Source organism: Stegastes partitus, unplaced genomic scaffold, assembly GCF_000690725.1.
Source record: "Stegastes partitus isolate 25-593 unplaced genomic scaffold, Stegastes_partitus-1.0.2 Scaffold1261, whole genome shotgun sequence".
In the NCBI taxonomy this organism is placed as follows: Eukaryota; Metazoa; Chordata; class Actinopteri; family Pomacentridae; genus Stegastes; species Stegastes partitus.
The window spans coordinates 97,183-116,786 of record NW_007578992.1 but is presented as its reverse complement, the minus strand read 5'-3'; the positions used below and the strand labels follow the sequence as shown (position 1 = coordinate 116,786).

The 19,604-nt window shown below is 40.4% G+C and overlaps 1 protein-coding gene across 1 annotated transcript in view; it reads right to left on the bottom strand.

Moving 5' to 3' along the window:
• Positions 1–19,604, bottom strand: part of cdk17 (cyclin dependent kinase 17) — a 50,662-nt gene that overhangs the window by 7,609 nt on the left and 23,449 nt on the right. Inside the window, exons 3-9 of the mRNA XM_008297948.1 lie at positions 15,003–15,167; positions 7,194–7,327; positions 2,716–2,841; positions 1,364–1,420; positions 1,161–1,275; positions 646–740; positions 31–141 (exon numbers count right to left, since the gene is read on the bottom strand). Of these exons, the coding sequence (XP_008296170.1) occupies positions 31–141; positions 646–740; positions 1,161–1,275; positions 1,364–1,420; positions 2,716–2,841; positions 7,194–7,327; positions 15,003–15,167 (803 nt within the window). The remainder of the gene's footprint in view (positions 1–30; positions 142–645; positions 741–1,160; positions 1,276–1,363; positions 1,421–2,715; positions 2,842–7,193; positions 7,328–15,002; positions 15,168–19,604) is intronic.

The window sequence follows — 19,604 nt, the reverse complement described above, 5'->3', positions numbered from 1 at the left end:
CTTTTCCACAGCGACGGAAAATGACATTACAAGGTAAAAAATAATAAAAAGCTCATCAGCGATAAAGGTCATCCCCACCTTCACATTATGCATGCTCATTATGTTTCCACAGTCATCCATGTACTGCTTCAGATCTTTATCCTGCAAGAACAGACGGCCACATCAGACACAAGTACACCTGCGCAGCATTTACACAATGACATTTTTAGAGGTTTCGTAACTCTTTTCATTCTTTTTCTCCCACCGATCTCTGCCACAAGCCATGTGACATTCCTGTTTTATACAACTGTGGATGACTTTCTAGTGCGTTTGTCTTGTTGTCAAGTGTTTGCTCCTATTGCGTTCCTGAATGTCCACAATTGTCAGTTTTCTTCACAGTTTGGAATTCATTGACCAAATTAACATCATAAAGTTGGAAAAAAACAACAACTGAACTCATGACATAACTCAGTGCATGTGTAAAAACTATGATGGAAAACAAATTCACATCACGCTGCAACTGTCCTTTAATAAATAGCTGATATCATCTAAATGCTAATGCATGTTCATATCCAGCTCTTTGTTATGTGATGGTAAACTTAGTGTTTATCTTTTTGTGCGTACAACAAGGACCGTGATGCTTTGAGAGCGTGAGGAGAGTGTTACCAGGTACTCGAAGACGAGCGTGAGGCTCTTGTCGGTGTGGACGATGTCGTGTAACGTCACGATGTTGGCGTGTTTCAGGTCCTTCAGTAATGAGACTAAGAAGACAAACAGACGTGTACATGAACATAAACACAGATACAAACTGGTGAAGCACGTGTTATTACTCTGGACTCAGACAGCTAACCACAGACAGCAATAAAATATCATTTCTAGACAGGGAAGTTTTTTTAAATGTTTGAGCACCACAAATTAAACTGATCAAAGGTTGTTTTTTTTTTCATTTTTAAAAAAAGGTTTATTATGTGAACAAAACTCATTCATTCAGTGTTAATGCTAAAAATAGAGGTTTGGTTAACTGCTTCTTTAAACGTGACACATGTGATGAATGCAGAGGAAGCTCCAATCTGTGATCATTACAAGAAAAATCAATGAGCTGTAGAACCAAAGTACCTCCTATTTCCATACAGATCAATAAATACAGCACAGCTGAGCCGTGGTGTAAAATGAACCACTACCTTCTCTGATGGCGGTGCACGGGGCTCCTTCTTCGTGCTCCAACCGGATCTCCTTCAGCGCCACCAGGTTGTCCGTCAGCTTACTGCGTCCTTTAAACACTGTGGCGTACGTTCCCTAGACGCACAACAGGACATTGTTTTGTACTCAGTGAAATAAAGTTAAGCTTATTTTATTGTTAATAGTGGCCTCACGCCGTTCTTACCTCTCCCAGCTTGTCCAGCTTAATGTACGTCTCCAACTTCCCGAAACCAATCTCCGACTGAGGAGAGAAAACACAGAATTAAGAATACATGAGGCTACAACAATTAGATAAGGTTATTGTTCCTGCAACACCAGTGTAAAGCTATTTTAACAGATTTTTCAGAGTTTTAGATCATTCATGAGGGCGAAGGTGCCCAAAATTTTTAGAAGCCTCTTGGTGCAAACTTAAACAAAATCAATTCAGGTTCATTTGTAGTTGGCAAAAACTTCTATGATGGAGTCTTAAATAATGGTGCAAAAAACATCTCCAGACTCCCCCGTTCTTCATTTCAGAGGCACTGACACTGAGAGCTGACATACGCAGTCCACAGTATGTTTCACATGTGAGGATTTTCAACTGTGAGGCTATTAAGGTATTTTAAAAAGCTTAACTCCCAATTGACATAATTAGTGACAAAAAACGACGCTCCACCTTCATCTTGGAGTCACTGCTCAGTCTAAGCTGATCACAGACACATGTACCAACACTTTCAGATGCAGTGACTTTGCAATCAACTGAGAAACTAACTAAATAAAATTCCTTAATCATTCCTGAACTTCTCTAAGAATCAGCTGTTTTGAAGTTTTCTTCAACGTCACAGTCTTCTAGTATTAACTGTTCGGGGCAAACAGGCAGTGCTAATAGCTAATTTGGCGTACTTTCATTGGTGCAAATGTGCTAAAATGAAAACAAATAGAGGCTAAAAATGGTGCCTGCAGTTAACTCACCAACTTCATGATAACATATTATTTCCTGAGTGTAGTTTCAAAGCTCAGAGAATGATTATGAACACCGTCTGAGGAGGTAACCACTTTCAGGGCACAAAATATTTTCTGCTATCTCTTTATAACAGCTGCTGGAAACACCTGGAGCTGACATCAGGTCTTCTATGATTTTCCAGGACATGAAGAAAATCAAGAAAAACAAAAACACATTGAATCGTATCAATGATTCAAGATGATCCAATGATGCAAGACAAATCGCGACGAGCTACTTTTCTTAATTTGATCTTTCAGAAACACCATCAGTCTTTTTTAAGTGGTTCGAAGCTGGAAAAACTTAAACTATACATAAATCTCCATCTCAATGACAGCCTGCAACAAAGCTGCATAATCACGCCACAGCATTATGATCTAATTTGATGGGCTAAAAGTGGGAGGTGAGCGCTTGTGACTCCAGATTAATCCATCCTGGGCTCACACCGGGCCAGTTGCCATGGAAACCAGTGCAGAGGGAGTCTGGTGGCAGGACCGCGAGCGCCGCAAAGCAATAAAGTGGCAGAGACACAGACACAAACACGCAGACAAACTGACCAGCGAGGCTCGGCGGGAGCGTCGGCTGAGCGGCTGGTCGAAGGGCGGGCTGCTGAGCTGCAACTTCTCCAGGTAGCCGTCGGGGATTCGGATGTCAGCGGGCAGCGACAGACGCTTGTTGAGGTCCTGAAACACACACAGAATTATAGAAATATTAAAAACTTAAACCAGCTTTTGATTTCAATATTCCTGTAGTGGCTGCGGAGTTTCTTCTAGGGAGGAGGACATGAAAAGAACTTCAGAGGCAAAAATCTCAAAAACAAAATTCTTGTTGCCTACAGTCGTCCTCAGAAGTATTCATACCCTCCTATTAAAGAAGGGAAAAAAACAGCCACAGTCACTGAAATAAAGTAGAATTGACAAAAGTAATAATAAATAAAAATTTATGAAAATCATGACATTGCTTTTAAATTGTGGTTCAACAGAAATATTAAAAAATAAATAAATAAAAATAAAAAACAAGCATAATGGGACCAGTAAACTACTATTTTGTCGAACAACCTTTTGAGCCAATTACTGCAATCAGGTGCTTTCTGTAACTCTCAATCAGACTTCTTCACCTGTTGACAGGTATTTTGATTTCACTGCTCATCAGCAAAGTGCTCTGATTTGTCCGGGACAATTTATTTGCTTATTTTTTTAATTATTCTTTTCAACCACAACTCAAAAGCAAAGTCTTATTTCACTAAATTAAAAAATTATTTATTATCACTTTTCCCAGTTTCTAGTTATTTGAGCAACTATTGTGAATTTTGCCTTTTCTTTAATGGAGGGGTATTTGAGGACGACTGTATTAAACTTTGACACATATGTTCGGTAACCACATGAGCTTATGGCGGTGAAGCTACAGTTGCTTTTCTTGTCTGCATTTTGCTCCCATCAGAGCACATCATGAAAAAATTTAGCACAACATGCCTGGTGTCTATATGTAGTTTGTGGCACCACAAGACAATGTAGGCTGCCGAGTCCACCCACCCACTCACCCCCACAAACCACACACACACACACATGCAGTGTCTAAAATAACTTGTTCTCATCTCCTCCTACTCCCAGAGAGAGGCGACAGAGATCAGGTCGATCACCATCTTATGGAGGGTAAAAATAAGAGGCGGCCTGTCGAAGCGTGACTGCGGCTCAGCAGCACAAATCAGACTGTAAATCCAAAAACACACGTACAGTATCTGCATTATTATTTACAGCTGCTGCCCTCGGTCCACCCCGCAGGCTGTCACTGTCAGCGCTGCTCGCCTCATATCTTATTGTCGCCGATGTCACATCACATCTATTCTGGGACCAAAATAAAACACGCTCCACGTGACTGCGATGAATTTACATAATGCCGACTGATGTTGAGCAAAAAGAGGTTGAGTTTAAAAATACAGTGAAAAACATTTGTTTGGTGATCGTAGGTGCTTTAAAGTTTGGCCTCTCTGCAAATACCATCAACGCATCGTCTCTTACAGCTGAAGCTTCTGTCGGCTCGGAGAAGATGAAGTATTATGATGACTGAGAGTTAAAATAAAATGCTTATATCTAACATATCTGTCTCAGAAGACAAGAATGATCACAATATTATATAATGTGACCCTTTTTTAATCAGTATAAATCCTGAAGAATCATCTTTTCATGTCAGGTGACAACAGATTCTGTCTGTGCTCTCAGCATTTCACATTTTTACTACATTTCCTTTAGACTGATGCACTTTGTCATTCTGATGTAAAATAAATGGGCTTGTCTAAACACTGATTTATTGCTCTAAAATTCTGATAATCATTCAAGTCACTTATGAACAGATAACATTCAGATAGCATTCTCAGTGTCCAGCTTCTTGAATGTAGAGACCAGAGCGCTATACAATGAAGAAACTGCCAGGCCTCTTTTTTTTTTTTTGGCCATACCTGGTTCGATAACAGTCCAATCACAGATAACAGGTTTCTATGGTTATCAGCTTTCTGGAGCTATGGGGAATCTTTAAAAACCTCTATGGCAAGAAGTGCTGTTACTGCACATAAGGCAAGAGAAGAATGCTGGTAGAAAACTGTCAACTGTGTAAATTCATATATTTATTTTACAACTCAGTGCACACCCAGTGCCTTGACTTTTCATCACCAACTCAATGCATGTAGGTTACTGTAGCAACTGTTTGCGATACTGTACAGCTTCATTCAGTGGGATTACTAGCAGATATAACGTAGTCTCTCTGCTCATAATCTGTATCACTCATAGGGAATACGGCCTGGAAAAGAAATAAGGGAGACACTTCTTACTCTGAACATATTAACCTCCTCAGCTGTGCAGCATCAGTTACCATGGTGATCTAGCAGGTTTAGAAGAGAGCCACACTCGTAACATTAAAAACAACGGGGTAAGGCTGGACACACCTCAACATACTAAGACACTCATCTCATTCCCCTCTCATAACCCCTCTGTTGTTTAAAATTTTAGATCACTGGGTTGAACTGCTGATCAGACACAACGATGCTGAGATCAGGAGTTTCCTGCTCATAGAAATCAAAGCAAATATGTTGCAAATATGAACTTGTGGTAAACAGATATTAGGAAAACATACTTGGAAACATCTTGTATTATTAACAGCATCTTCTTTCGCCAATTAACTCCATCAGGTTTAATAAAGTTCTATCGTCTCTCATCTCATCTGATCAAGTAGGATGAAGGTCTAAAACAGCGACCTGACTGCCAGAGTGAGAATTGGAAACAACATAAACCAAACTTTTATAACACAGAGAAGAAAAAAAGACTTCAATAACTTTCCTGGACACTAGGTCTTCATGAGCTCCTGCTACAAAACAGCCTGCTTTACCATTTTGTTTTTGTTTCCTTCACTGTGGAAACGTACACGTTAAAGCAACCAGATACAACTGAGGCATGGAAGGAGCAAAATAAGAAATACAAAAGTACCATAAGGCTGAATATACAGATTTAATAAAGGCTATGTACCTTTCACATGCACAGATGAGATGGTTTAATGATTATTAATTGAGGTTTAATGTTACAGAGTTGTATTTAATAGTTTTTTGTGTTTCATTTGGCTCCGTAAACTTTTTTAATAATATAATCTTTACATATATTTAGGGGCAAACTTTGAGCTTGGAGTTGGCACATGACTGAAAAACCCAAAGGTTGTGGGTCTGTATAGGAGTCAGTAAGCTAGGGCACACTGTGCTCTTAACCTCCTTGCTGTCGTAACACAGCTTCATTAAAAGCTCTTGCAGCATGAAAAGGAACCGCAGGAGCAGCAGGCTGATGCTCACGTAACAGAACTTACGTGTCGACGAGGCCAACTGACTGTGACCACATCCTTGAACTCCTCCTGATTCGTGCACAACTGAAATGAACACTCAACATGAGTGAAAAACAGGTCAGCATGAACATGTGTGAGGTAGTGTCACTCAAAGATGCTGTCAAGGTGTTTTTTTGTTTTGCCACCTATGCTCATGTGCCAGCAGGGGGCAGGAGGCCTCCAGCCTGAGACGCTGCTTCCTTTAAGAATAAAATGTCTAAATATCAGAATGATAAGGTGTTCATGTAATGCAGGGTAGACTCACATGTCAACATTTAGCATTATTTAGATTTAGATCAGCTCCACTCTACTAGAATTATCACCAACACAGCAGCAGACTGAGACATTAAATGTTGTTGAGAGCAAAAGTCTTCAAATTCATAGAAAAAAACAGTGAAATCAGAAACAAGTAGGAACTAAAAAAATCTCCTGATAATCATGAGGTCTTTGTTCATGCATTTTGTTCATTCAGTATTTGCTGAGTTTGCATAAGCCAGAGTCTAGTGCAGCCTCTGGGCAACTTAAGCCATTTATCATTTTTGATCTAGCGAGTATTTAATGTTTCTGGTTATTAAAAAACATAACAGTTCATGGTTAGAAAAAAACTGATCCGACTAAGGCAGACTGGAAGTATGAAAAAACATGGAAACTACTGACAAGAGCCTCCTGAATGACTGTTGCCCCATTTCTACACAAATTCTCAACACTGATGCTTCATTTATATTTTACATTTCTTTTAAAGGAGGGCAGCTCTGGAAAGTAAAAAATAACTAATAATTAGTTTGAAATTCTCTTGAGTTGTATGAACATCTTGATGTCATGCTGTTGTGTACATGCCCGCATGATCTGAAACAGTGTAACGTTATTATGTTCATCTTTACAGAAGGAACAAAGGAGACTCTTATCCCAGCGTGTTCTTGAGCTGAGACTGTTGTCATGAATAAAACCAGTGTAGCTCTAGCACAGATTATCATGTGTCTTTACCGGCTCCTGCTCTGGTCCTCAGGGAGCGCCGCTATCAGTATATGACGCCCAGACACCGTGAGCCCATCAGGAGACGAACAATACGCCCCCAACCCCCCTCCCAGCTCAGAGCAGGCCAAAGAGGCGAAGAGCTACAGCTTGCAGCGTAAGCCATTTTTGTGCGCACGTGTGTTGGAGTGTGCGAGCATCTCACCTCCATGGAGATCCGTCGGTGGACTCTGTTCCTCAGACACACGCCGGTTGGAGACTGAACCTCGTCTGAAGACGTCCCCGATGCCTGGTCGCTCTCCCCGTCAGAACCCATCTTCAGGTTCTCGTGCACAATGTCTGTAAAATAAAAAAAATAAAAAAAGATTTTAAAAATTAATGTAGAAGCACTTGTTACTACAACAAGGTACAAAGAGGAATTCAATAAGTCAAGTTGTTGCCTCATTAGAATTCCGATGTGATCCGGTCCATCTAATGATGGATAGCCTGCTGTCTGCAGACCTGATTAAGGCTACAGCTACGGATAACTTTCATTAAAGATTCATGTGTTGATTATTTCCCCATCGGTTTGACCCATGAAGGTCAAAGGTTTACAAGTAAAAATGAAAACAACAGTCAAGTAACTAACAGCGTACACATCCCTACTGAATACACTTCCAATTATAGTTATAAGAGATAAAACATTCAACCTTCTCCTCCTTTTGTAGAGTGGCACATCTATCTTTGAAAGCCTTCGGTGATCTGTGGTCTTAAAACGGATTCTTTTTATTGTAAGTGCCAAAGATATTCAATCTACAATCATACAACACAGAGAACAACAACAACAATAAATCCTTAGAAGCTGCACCCAGAAGAATGTTTGGTATTTTGTGGGATAACTGACGCGACTGTTTCAGTGTTTGAACTTGATCAGCATTGTATTGGTTGACTCTGGGAAGTGTAACGTGAAAGGAGCAGATGTCACAACTGTAGAGCGGCATTCTGTTGTTTCTTTATTGCTCCATTAAGTCAGTGGTTCCCACACTGGGGGCAGAGTCACTGCAGGGGGCAGGACATGACTACAGCAATAATGCTGCATGGAACTAGGGCCTGGGAGTTTTTTTGTACGGGTTTCACCCTTCAGCTCACACACAAATGCAGTTTTTGGTCGCCGAAAACTTTGGAAAGCTCCCTTTAGAGTGTCGATTTTCAGAAACTCCATTAGCAGGGTTGATGTGCAGAGAGGGACAAACGGAAACTTTGGGAAACGACACACACTCACGCTAACCTCCTGATTGGGTCTTATCAGTCAATGTGTTCCCTGATTCATCACACCCCTGTGAATCTACCACTAAGCAACCAGCCCTCTATTTACTATGAATGGTCATGTGATATGCGTTTTCAGGTGTGTTAGTGTGGACAGAAGGAACACTTGTTTGGACTGAGATCAGACCTTTTCCACAGCACGTATTGTGACTGGGCAAACACAGGTAACAAAAACTGCACATTTAATGGACCAGAGGACCATTCTTAATGCTATCAGTGCCAAGTCAAAACGTTTGCTGTGTAGGCGCTAATGGATTTGGGACCAATAAAGAAACAAGAGCGTGCTCCAGTTAGCCAGATTTACTCAGACAGCAAAAAGACGATTAAGAAGAGGATAAACGGAAGAAAATAAAAACAGACTGCCGTCCTCATCAGACAAACACATCATCGACTTATACGAAGAGCTCTGTTTTGCTCTGAGGTTCATCGTCAGTAGAGTGTGTGTCATTTGGCAAACTTTACATTTTTATTTGCAAATTAGAAGCAGACATGACAAAAGAGCCCCGACAGTAAAAGCAGTGGTTTTAGAGTGATGGTGTTAAATAGAATAATCTTTATTAGATTTAACAAATGTACAAATACCACTGGTCTGGAAACTCATTATGCAGACTTCGTTAAATCAGCATCTTCACTTCAACACAGAGCCCACTGTTTCCCCGTCTCCTCTCAGACCCTGGTAACCTCAAAGGCCAAAGATTAAACACAGCAACCTGCACCTCTTCCTCCAGGGCAGTAAACCTACCACCACCTCCACCACCACCTCCACCTCCACCATAGCACAGTAGGAGCTGATGTACGGACCACACGCCCACCCTCTCCTCCACACACACGCACTAATGCACACACGGTTAATGAGTAGCCAGGGCTGAGCTGTTCTCTGTCATCACTGTGCCAGCGCCTCCAACCATGCAGCCTGTCATCAAATGCGAAACGGGAGGAGAGACAAATCTCTGCACGGTTTCGGTTGATGGAGATTAAACAGTTCAAACATGATAATCCTGATTATTTCTTTAAATATTAAACCAAAGATGATTCATCACAGTTGTTAGTTCAGATTTTCAGAACAAATTGCTGCTCCTAACAGAGCTCTTTATTTATTCACCATATTAATGAACTTCCCTTCATTCGAGCGGGACTTTATTTCTTTGTGGTGCAGCCAAAACCCAAAGGCTTACAAACGATGTGAATCTGTCTGTGATCATCTGGGTACAAACCAAATCTCCCCAGATTATAAAAAATGTCGATTCACTTTTAGAAACTAAAAAGGGGTTAGCCTGTTCTGATCCACTCAAGCTTATGTTTTTCCCCCACACATCGCTGATGTGAGGTTTCACTGCTGCTTCTCCATCTGGACATCAGTAGAATAACTTCACAGCAGTGATTAAGTCTTCAGTTTATCTGCAATTAACTGCTCAAAAGGAGGAAGCCAGAATGAAGAGAAGGGAGAAAATGTATGAAAGAGGTTTTTGTTGACCGAGAAGAGAAAGACGGGAGGAAAAGAGAAGAAAAATGAGAAATTGTCACAAGGTTTCCATCTGGAGGAGGAGATGGATGGCTTTTCTTCTTTCCTGCCCTCTTTCTGCAACTATTCGTCTGTCCTTTGCCTCGACACCAGTGTTCTCCAGCTGCTTAATTTATCAATCACAAGCACACACAGTGTTGTGCATAAGCTGTGTATATGCTCACATCTATGTATAGAAACAAAATAATAAATTAGTTGACTCCTCACAAAGCCTGTTAGCAAAACTCCTGCAGATACACAGGAGAGCTGGCCTCAATTAAAGACACACAAACCCCAAATCTACCGTCAGCTGTATGGCCATAATTTATAGGAAACAAGGGAATTAATTCTTTCAGAGTAAGTATACAACTATATTCATTACATATGTATATAATGAATACAGTTGATTTTATTCTATTAGTTTATATTTGCTGAACAACTGCACAAGACATGTATGTAATCTAGTGTTACTGTGAACCCCAGAACTTCTTCATGGGTTTAAAAGGCACGTTGTCTTTTAGAAGATCTCCTAAATTACACCATTTATCAGAGCCAAACATTGTAAAAACACAAAGAACTCTTGGATTTTCACCTCTCCAACGGTCCTTGAACTAATCATGTGTGAAGTGCAGCTCTGTTGGAAAACTCAACTAACTCAAGCCTAAAATTGTGATATTTCATCATAATCCCTTCATTTTAAGACACATTTAAAAATCTGCCCCACATAAGCAGTTTGTATTGATCAGATTCAATAAAAAACAAAAAGAAATCTGTGTTTTTCATCCCAACTGTGAAGCCGTGAATGACTCAGCTGTGACCAACAGTCAAGTGACAAAAATTCAGCTGAACTGCAGGCTGTGCTTACAGATAAGAGACGAGTGCAAATGAATATGAAATGTACGATTAAAATATCTCTAGAGAATGTTTTCCAGTATTGGCAACACTGTCGGCACAAAAATGTTTTGGCTTTTGCTATTTTTTGTGAAATAAATAATCCAAAGACCAAAGTAATTTAACCTGAGTTGAGTTACTTTGGTCCTTCGCTCGCTGTTTCCATAGAGATGCAGGACTTTATATTGCGGACAAAAACGAGCTCTAGGGAGGGGGTTGATATGAGCTTCAATGTTACCTCTTCACTCTCTTTTTGCTGCGTCCATTTCCTGTTCATGCCAGCCTAACAATTTGTACTGCCGCTGCTTCCCATTAGAACCATTTACGTGCTTAACATGTTGTTTATTATGACATAATCACATGAAATGGGATTTACTTGTCACCGCGGTTAGTGTTGACCCCAATTGTTCGCTTCACAAAAATGCGTTGTTCAAAACAAGCAAATGGTAATTTTGGTAAGAATAAATTAAACAGTCCTTAAATTTATCTTTTAAAATTGGTCTATTTTTTGATAGTGGATCAGTTTTAAACACTGATGGGACTTAATGAAGTCAGGAACAGTCACAGTGAGCTGTTGACAAAAATCCTCAAGTAGGTAACATCTGTTTGGCTGCTCTGTAAACAGACATGCAAATTACTCTTCAGCTGTGTTTCTGACAAATATTTGCGACCACAGTTCTGTTACATGAAGTATTTAAGCACACTTGCTGTTAACATAAGAAAACACGAGTGTCGTCAAACAGACCACCACTCAAAGTTCATACAAACTATTTGGGGTTCGATCAGTATATAATCGAGTGTGTAGAAAAGGGTATATTTATTTATTGATTGATTGATTTGTATTGAACTTTCTAAACATAATAGTAGAACATGTAGAACATTAGACCCCAAGAGGTAAAAGCCATGCTATTATTTCTTTATTCCAGAAAGTTCTTCTTCTCCCTATTTGTCGTCCCTCCGACTGCCACACTTTCCTCCTCCTAACCTACTTACTGTCTCCACACAAACACCTCACAAACAACTCATTCCTGCCCCACTTTCTGTCTTCAACTTGTCTCTACGTCAAAAACTTCCAAATGAGCTCTCTTCCTTTTTTTTTCTCACTTCTCTGTCACTTATTTACATGACTCTTCTTCACAAACCTCACCCATGTCTTTCACTTCCCACTTCTTCCTTTTTGTCTACATAATCCTCTTCTTCTTGCGTCTTGTTTTCTCTTTCTTTTGCGAGGTTTTCGTAGGCAGCGGCTCATCTGACTCCCCCTCTCTAATGCTTCAACGCATTCCTCCGCAACCTGCGCTTCTCTACCTTGTCTGCCTCTTCTCCAAAGCCTCCGAATCATCTAATCTGTCCTACTTTCGTTGCCTTTCATCCTCCTTTCACTTTTACATACCTCTCCATTATCTCCTGCTATTTTATATCTTCCCTCATCCTCGCCAAAAAAAAAAAAAAACTCCCCAAATTCTCCCTCTCTCAATAGTATTTTCACTTCCTCCCTTCACCTCCCACCATCCAAACCCAATTCTTTCTTTTCAAAAGCCCCCAAAGCTGATTTCTAATCTTCCTCCCACATTGTTTTCCTTCTGCGTTCACACGTTTTTATCTCTGCTTGCCTCACCTCTTCCTTTCTCCAAAAACCTTAAATGAGTTCATTCTCCACCCATTTTTGAGGTCTCTTTCGCAAACTTCTCCACACATCCTTCCTTCACTTCCCTCCCTCTACAGATACGTGTTTTTTTCTCTGTGTGTGTGAAACTGTGATCCATCTCTGTCTTTCCGTTGCATTAACTGCACTTTTTGTCTCCCGTCTCTCTATCGTTGTTTGCAGCTTTGCTAATAAGCCCACAGAGCGTAGCAGCATTATGTGGCACATCAACGTCCTACTTAACTGTCCTGTTTTTAGAACCAAGTCCTTCTATGTAGGCCAGGGTCCACTGCGAGGCTCAACAGGTCCTCTGGTGTTCCACTCCCTACGAAATCTAGCTTAGAGAAGCACCGGCAGAAATCCCCAACTGTAAAACTGCTCACATTGTGTGGAGCAGATTGTTTGCACAGTTGCGAGTTATTGCTACCTGGCCAAGTGGAAAAGATCTGTTAAACAATGTTTGCTTAACATTTAAGGCAACATCTGTGCGGCGCAGGGAAGTGACCGCACGGGCTATGAAATAAATTAAACAGGCTGAGAACAACTCATTTTTTAAATGATTAAAAGGACTAACAGCCATGCTAACAGGTTTTGAGCTAAATGCTAATGCCAGTGTGCTCAAATGTTCACCACGACAAAACTAAAACCCTGATTTAAACAGGTAATACTTAAAATGTTCACTGTCTTAATTTAGCATACTAGTGTGGTAACGTGTTTGTTTTGGTGTTTGGAATTGGAGTTCTGGAGAAATTAAAATTTTAACCTGATGATGGTGCCTCATAGAAAGTCTGGAGATGTGGAAACCCATGCAATAGTTGTTGAGTTCAGTTTACTCTAATGATAAACTTAGATTTAAAAAAAAAGTCATGGGGGAACAAAGTGATGTCAGAATTCATCCCTTGGAAACCATGGACATCTGTAAAAAAAAAAAATATTTCCCTGGATAACCAAAATCTTAACCAATGAAACTCCTGCTGCTGGATGAAAGTCAAGTAACAACCAAAGTCAAGAGGTTTCATCCTCTATGGATCATACTCTGCCACCCGTCTCCTCACCCACATCCGCTCACGTGATCACATCACCCCCGTCCTCCAACATCTCCACTGGCTCCTTCAAGATCCTCCTCCTCACCCACAAAGCCCTCCATCATCTGGTCCCCTCCTACCTCACAGACCTGCTCCAGCCCCACACCCCTTCCCCTTCGTTCCTTCCTCCTCTGTTCACCTCCTCGCCCCACCACCAAGGACCAAGCACCGAACCTGCTGCTCCCACCCTCTGGAACTCCATTCAATCTCACATCCAACACTGCTCTGACCTCCACACATTCAAGTCCCTTTTAAAAACTCACCTTTTCAAGATCGCTTTTAATGTTTAACTGTTTTACTTCTTTCTTTCTTTCTTTTGTTTTTTTTTTACCTGCCTTCTATACCTTGCTTTTTATTCAACTTGTTTTGTTCCTGTTTTTATCTTATACCCTGTTCAGCGACTTCAGGTATCTTGAAAAGCGCTATACAAAATAAATGTATTCTCAAAATTGTCGTTGTGGAGCATTTGAATACAAGGAGAAGAGCAGCTATTAAAATGACGGATTTACAGAAAACAAAACGAAAAAAAAAAAACAGCAGGGCTTCCTTTCACATGCACGTCTCAAAAAAATTAGAAATTTTGGTTGTGGAGGTTGTTTCCTGTAGCATGTGATTACAGGGATAGCATAAGGGCAGGAGAGAGTCCTATAAAATGTGCGGAAATGTCAGACATTTGCCAAAAGTCTACATCTGGTGACTCAATGTAGAAACGACCCAGTTATTGTCTCTATTAACCAATGAATCGTTTGTCTTGTACAGAAAACTCTTTAAAAATGTTGAGCAGTTTTTTCCTAAATTCAAAAGTGACCTCTTCATACATCTCTAAGACACTCAGTTTACATGATGCAAAGAAAATGATCAGAATTGAGACACTGGGATTACAGAGTGAACCCACAACAACCTATAAACGGCAAATAAAGAAGTTCTGATGACAAAACACAAGAGAATTCATGCAGAAAAACCTGTGTTAGGATAAAGAAAACAAGATGGCTGTTAGTTTAAGTGTTTGCCGCTGCAGCGCTCCGTACTGAATGCTTATCATGTGCTCCAGATCTCATCTCCTTCACTTTACTACTACTACTATACTGCTTCACTGAATATTCAAAATAGCCTAGTAGCAGGTACACTGTGATACCCATAACACTTAGTTTCTGTGTTCCATGAATCATCTCATCACCCCCTGGGCTTTCCCAACCCCGAGCTCGAAATCTGCTGCTGCTTTGAATCATCTCGACATGCTCTGCCTTCCAACCCTCAGGATGGGACTCGCTGCTACGTATCGCCTGTGATGAATCAGTTCACACAGGAAGCAGCGTCACGTTTGACTGAGCCCTCCATCCAGCTGTCACTTTGGTTTAAAAAAAAACAAAAAAAAACAGCCCCTTTGAGGATGAAGAGAGAAGTCTGCTCTTGGGAACGACGCCCAGTCGCTCTGGCAAGAGTGGGTTTGCAAATGTGAGGAAGAACGACGGAAATCTCAGGATCATGACACTTTTCCTGTTTGTTCCCAGATGCCATCTGCTCTCCTACTACTCACTTCCTTCCATGTGTGCATGTGTTGTGCTTGTGAACACGTGTGCGTCTCACCCAGGCGGCTGCCGTTGCGCGGCATGGCCATGAAGGACCCCAGGGTGCCGCCGATGACGCTGTGTGGCCGACGCAGAGGCGGCTTCTTGAAGGACCCGGTGTACTGGTGCAGAAAGGAGTGCATGCTGTGGGAGGTGGGGGGGCGGCCATTCCTCATGAAGGGCTCTGAGACACAACAAAACAACTGTCAAAATTTCTGCTGCTATGGAAATCAGATGCTCTACAGCGGCATCACAAGTCTTCAGGTACAAACGTGGAGCAACACTGAATATCACCTCTTATCTTCGTCAGCTCTTTGTAGTGCATTCTTTATTTAAAATCCATGTGACACAGGTTTGTCTAAACCAACAGAACTGTATTTAACATTTATGTCAAGGTGGAGACATTTTTAAAAAATACCAACCGTCAGGCACAATTATGGAGAGATGTGTATTAATAAATGTAAGAGGACATCAAGGATTCTACAAAGTTATGTAATGATGAAAAAAATTAGGTGTGAAGAAGTTCTTTAAACCTAAGCTGAGCAGTAATGGCATTTCTGTGTGAGGTGGAAATGTTTCAGGGTTTCTGGTGAGTTTTGAGATCAGTCAAAGGCTGAGCCAGAGCATCTTCTGTGCAGCGCTTATACATTTATGAGATCACCAGCCAAGCTAAGGCTTATGCCACAGCTGCCCCAAATCACCAGCACTGGTAGTTACCAAAATCATGTCTTATGTTTCTGTATTGATAATACATCAATATGTGGAAGCTCTTTAACCGAAATTCTATTTTTAATGCTAAAATATAGTTACAGTCGTGACTCGATAATCCGACACTAAATGTAAAATCTTTTATGTCGGATAGCAAGGCTGTCGGATTGTCAAGACGGAGGTCGAGATACAAGGAGGGCTTGATGCTGGAAGGCTCATTTGTTGATAATATTTATTGTTTATAGTTGTTATATTAACCAGTGTATTGTTAGAACACTACGCATCACTGGATTTCACGTCTAACTGACCGGTGCGCTTGTGCACGGCCCGTCACTTGACAGCAAGGGTAAGTAAATCTGTTGGATTATTAAGTCAGATAATACACTGTTATCCTTATTTGTGACATAAAATGTCATGTCGGAGTCTGAATCCAAGGCTGTCAGTGTGTTAAGGTTATTTTTAATGGGTTCTGTTCGTTTTTCCTAAAAACCTGTCGGATAGTAAAGTTTTGGATTGTTAAGGGTCGGATTATCAAGTCACGACTGTATTATTATTACCCATTCATTTTCAAATTTACTGTTCTACAAAAAAACTCTTTCTTGAATAAGATGTCAAATTATAGTTATTTACTTGCATTCCTTAAAAGAAAAAGTAGTTTTTGCAGTTGAAAGTTATGCTTGATTACCTTACGCCTTCTCAGAGAAGCCCAGTGAGCTCAGTTTGAAATTCCTCATTCCTGTTCCTGAGAGCTCAGTGCACATTAAAGCACTTCATGATGCTGGATGGTCTATATATATATCCACAGTGCTTCACAAATTAGACAGGCGGTCTCATAAAGGTGTTCAGCACTGTACATGAAGTACACTGACTGTTTGACAAATTAACACAAATCCTCTGAAGCAAACTGTAGCTGCAAAGTGAAAATATGTTTCACTTGCTGAAAATAATGATGACCACATCTTTACAGGTGCTGACACGTGAATTTTTGCTATTGCTGGACAACATCTGCTTCCTGCACATTTGGACATTTGGAAGGTAAGTGAGAGATTGAGCTTCCCAGCATGTTAACTCTATGAAACCCGAAACCCGCTGCGGTTTGGTTTGAAAACCAAATCGAAGCTTAAAATTGTGATACTTCATTGAAAACACTTGAAAAATGAACAGTTTTGTAAATAAACTGAAAAAAATTGTGAGAAAAGTCATGTGAGTTTGTTTTGGGTGGGCTGAACTGCAGGCAGTGTTTACACAGAGCAGAGAGGAGACAGGGAATGAGATGAATCATGTTCTAAAATATAAAATCCTTCAACTGCCTGCACTTTGGAGGGATTTCTTTAAGGGGCATAACAGGAGTATCCCAACTAAAAACCAACTGCCTGACAGACAAACAGCCTGACAGACAGAAAAATGCTGTAGATCCTGGAATAGCTCTCGCCAAAAGGCAAGCATGTCACTCTGTTGATAAGCAAGACATGAGCTTCATTCCTGGGCCACAATCAGTAATCAAATTTCCAATCTTAGTCTCTAAGGAAACCCTGTAAACAAATATTATAACCCTTCCTGTGGGCATGGTGGCCGAAAGTCCGGCAACATCAGTACAAAAAGGTCACGCAGTATATCATCACAGCCTGAAGTGCGTTGGACAAGCCAAGTCTGTCACATCTCGTGGAATTATCCTTCTGCTCCCGTCGACTTTCTTTACTGCATCCAACCTTTTAAACTCTGAGCTGACAGACTGTGCTGTGTTCCCACACGTCTACTTCACAAATTATCATTATGCTGCCTTCGGGTGCTTGTCAAACATATCAGCATTACAAGTTCAGCACGCATGACTGATTCTGAGAAAGAGGTGCACATGTCAGGGTTAGCTGGGATGTTTGTGCTATTTTATGGGCGGAGTGTGGAAGCTATTTTAGCAACTTAAAGTTTTATATTTCTTAGATTTGAGTGTAAATGCTATTAAACGTATTTTTAATTCTAGCAATTCTTATAAAACAGAGTTGGCTGTAGTTGTCTAAATGTGATCAGGATCCAGCTTCCAGACTTTAGACCTGCTGGATGTAAACAACAAGGAGGCAATCTACCAGCTGCTACACATGTGAAGCATAGGGGACATGGCCACCTCGTTATTCTCAAACTTTTGAGTTTATTTGCATATTTGTCAATTAATGCTCTCAGTTTGCTAATCAATTAGCTTTCAATAATTCCTACCTAACATTTTTTCTAGCACATGATCCCTGGGTGGCTCCATATCATTATGAAGAAAAACATCATGAAAACAGTATTAGGTATGCATACAGTTTTGGTATATAGATGATATGTTGGCTTTCCTGCTGAGAGTTACATGTAAAGGGTGATTCTCATGTCTATATACAAAATCTGAAGCTACTGCCAGCAGATTATCTTAGTTGAGCACAAAGACTGAAAGTTATTCTGGTTTTGTTCAAGGTTCTACAATCTACCTCCTCCAGCTCTAAAGCTTGCTAATTAGTGCATTTTAGTGTTTCCAGTATTAAGCTGCTGGCTGTAGCTCAAATCTAACAGACAGATATGACAGGGATATTGATCCGTTTGTCCAATTTTGCTAAGTATTCATCTCATACTTTAAATGGCTTAATGAATATTTATTAGTATGGAGACCTGGATTTTCCTTCTTCTCTCTTTGAGCTTGCACAAATATTTTGCAGCTCACAAAGAAGATGTTCTGAACTTTGACCTTCATCACTGCCGGCTGCTTGTAGTTTTATTTTGATCCACCAACTGATGCCGATCCTACTGTTGTATTTACTGGGAGTCAGTCTGGACAGAACCACAAACAAATGATTGAAAAGGGAAAATAACTGATGGATGTGTGTGTCCATGTATTTTGACAGCTGTCAATCTCAACTGTCAGCTCGTTACTTTCATCACAGCTCACTGGAGACGCCAAAACAGAACGAATGTTACGTAACAAAGCGACGTCAAGAAGAGCTTGTGTGAATATTTGACTGTAGACTACCCTCTGACCTGCCGAACTCCTGTTTGAGTGTGTTTTTAAGTCGTGCCTCTGCTCTTACTGCTGTTACATAACTTCATAGGGAGCTTCTCAGTGGAAGTCTATTCCAGCTGTTAACTGAAGCACACTCTGAACCATCTCTCTCTGTCTTCATCAGCTTCGGTCCTCCATAATTTAAATACCCCCGGGAGTTGTGAAGATACAGAAAGCTCTGTGTGTGTAGTGTTTACGTACCTTCTAACTGGCATGAACAAGAAAATACTGTAAAAATCAGACCAGTGGAATTTCCTTTCCTGGTGTGACTCTGGCACTGATCTTCTATAAACATACCAACAGTTTTCTCAGCATGGAGTTTAGCATATTTTTTGTATGTTTTAAAGTTTTTTTCACTTTTGTTTGATAGACTACAAAGAGTCAGGACATATGAAGAGAGAGTGAAGGGGCTTGACATGAGGTGAAGGTCAGGCAGGATGGGAATCAAACCTGAGACTTGCCTTTTAAATGCAGTTGCAGCTATGGGGTATGTTCCCTAAACATTTGCATTACTACAGGGTATTTTAAATGATTTTACTCAGCTTGTATTATTTGTAGCAGCTTTATACATTCATTTCTCAGGATTTTACACAAATTGTTTTATTAATGTGAGGTTTTCTTTAAAAAAAAATCATGTTTGTAGCCCATAAGATACTCTAACATATTTTATCCTGATTTTTTAAGTGATGTAACTCAAATTTTTGCCATATTTCCTTCTATTAATTGCCACTCACGTATTGGGCCTTTTTGACAATCATACTATTATTTTTTTTACTTAACTGCAGCACTTTTATGGGGCTTTTCAACCAACTTTCTTGAAATATGTAACTCCAACTGCAACAAACCAGTAACCAGATATTTCCTATTTATTTATTACATAAAGTTGTT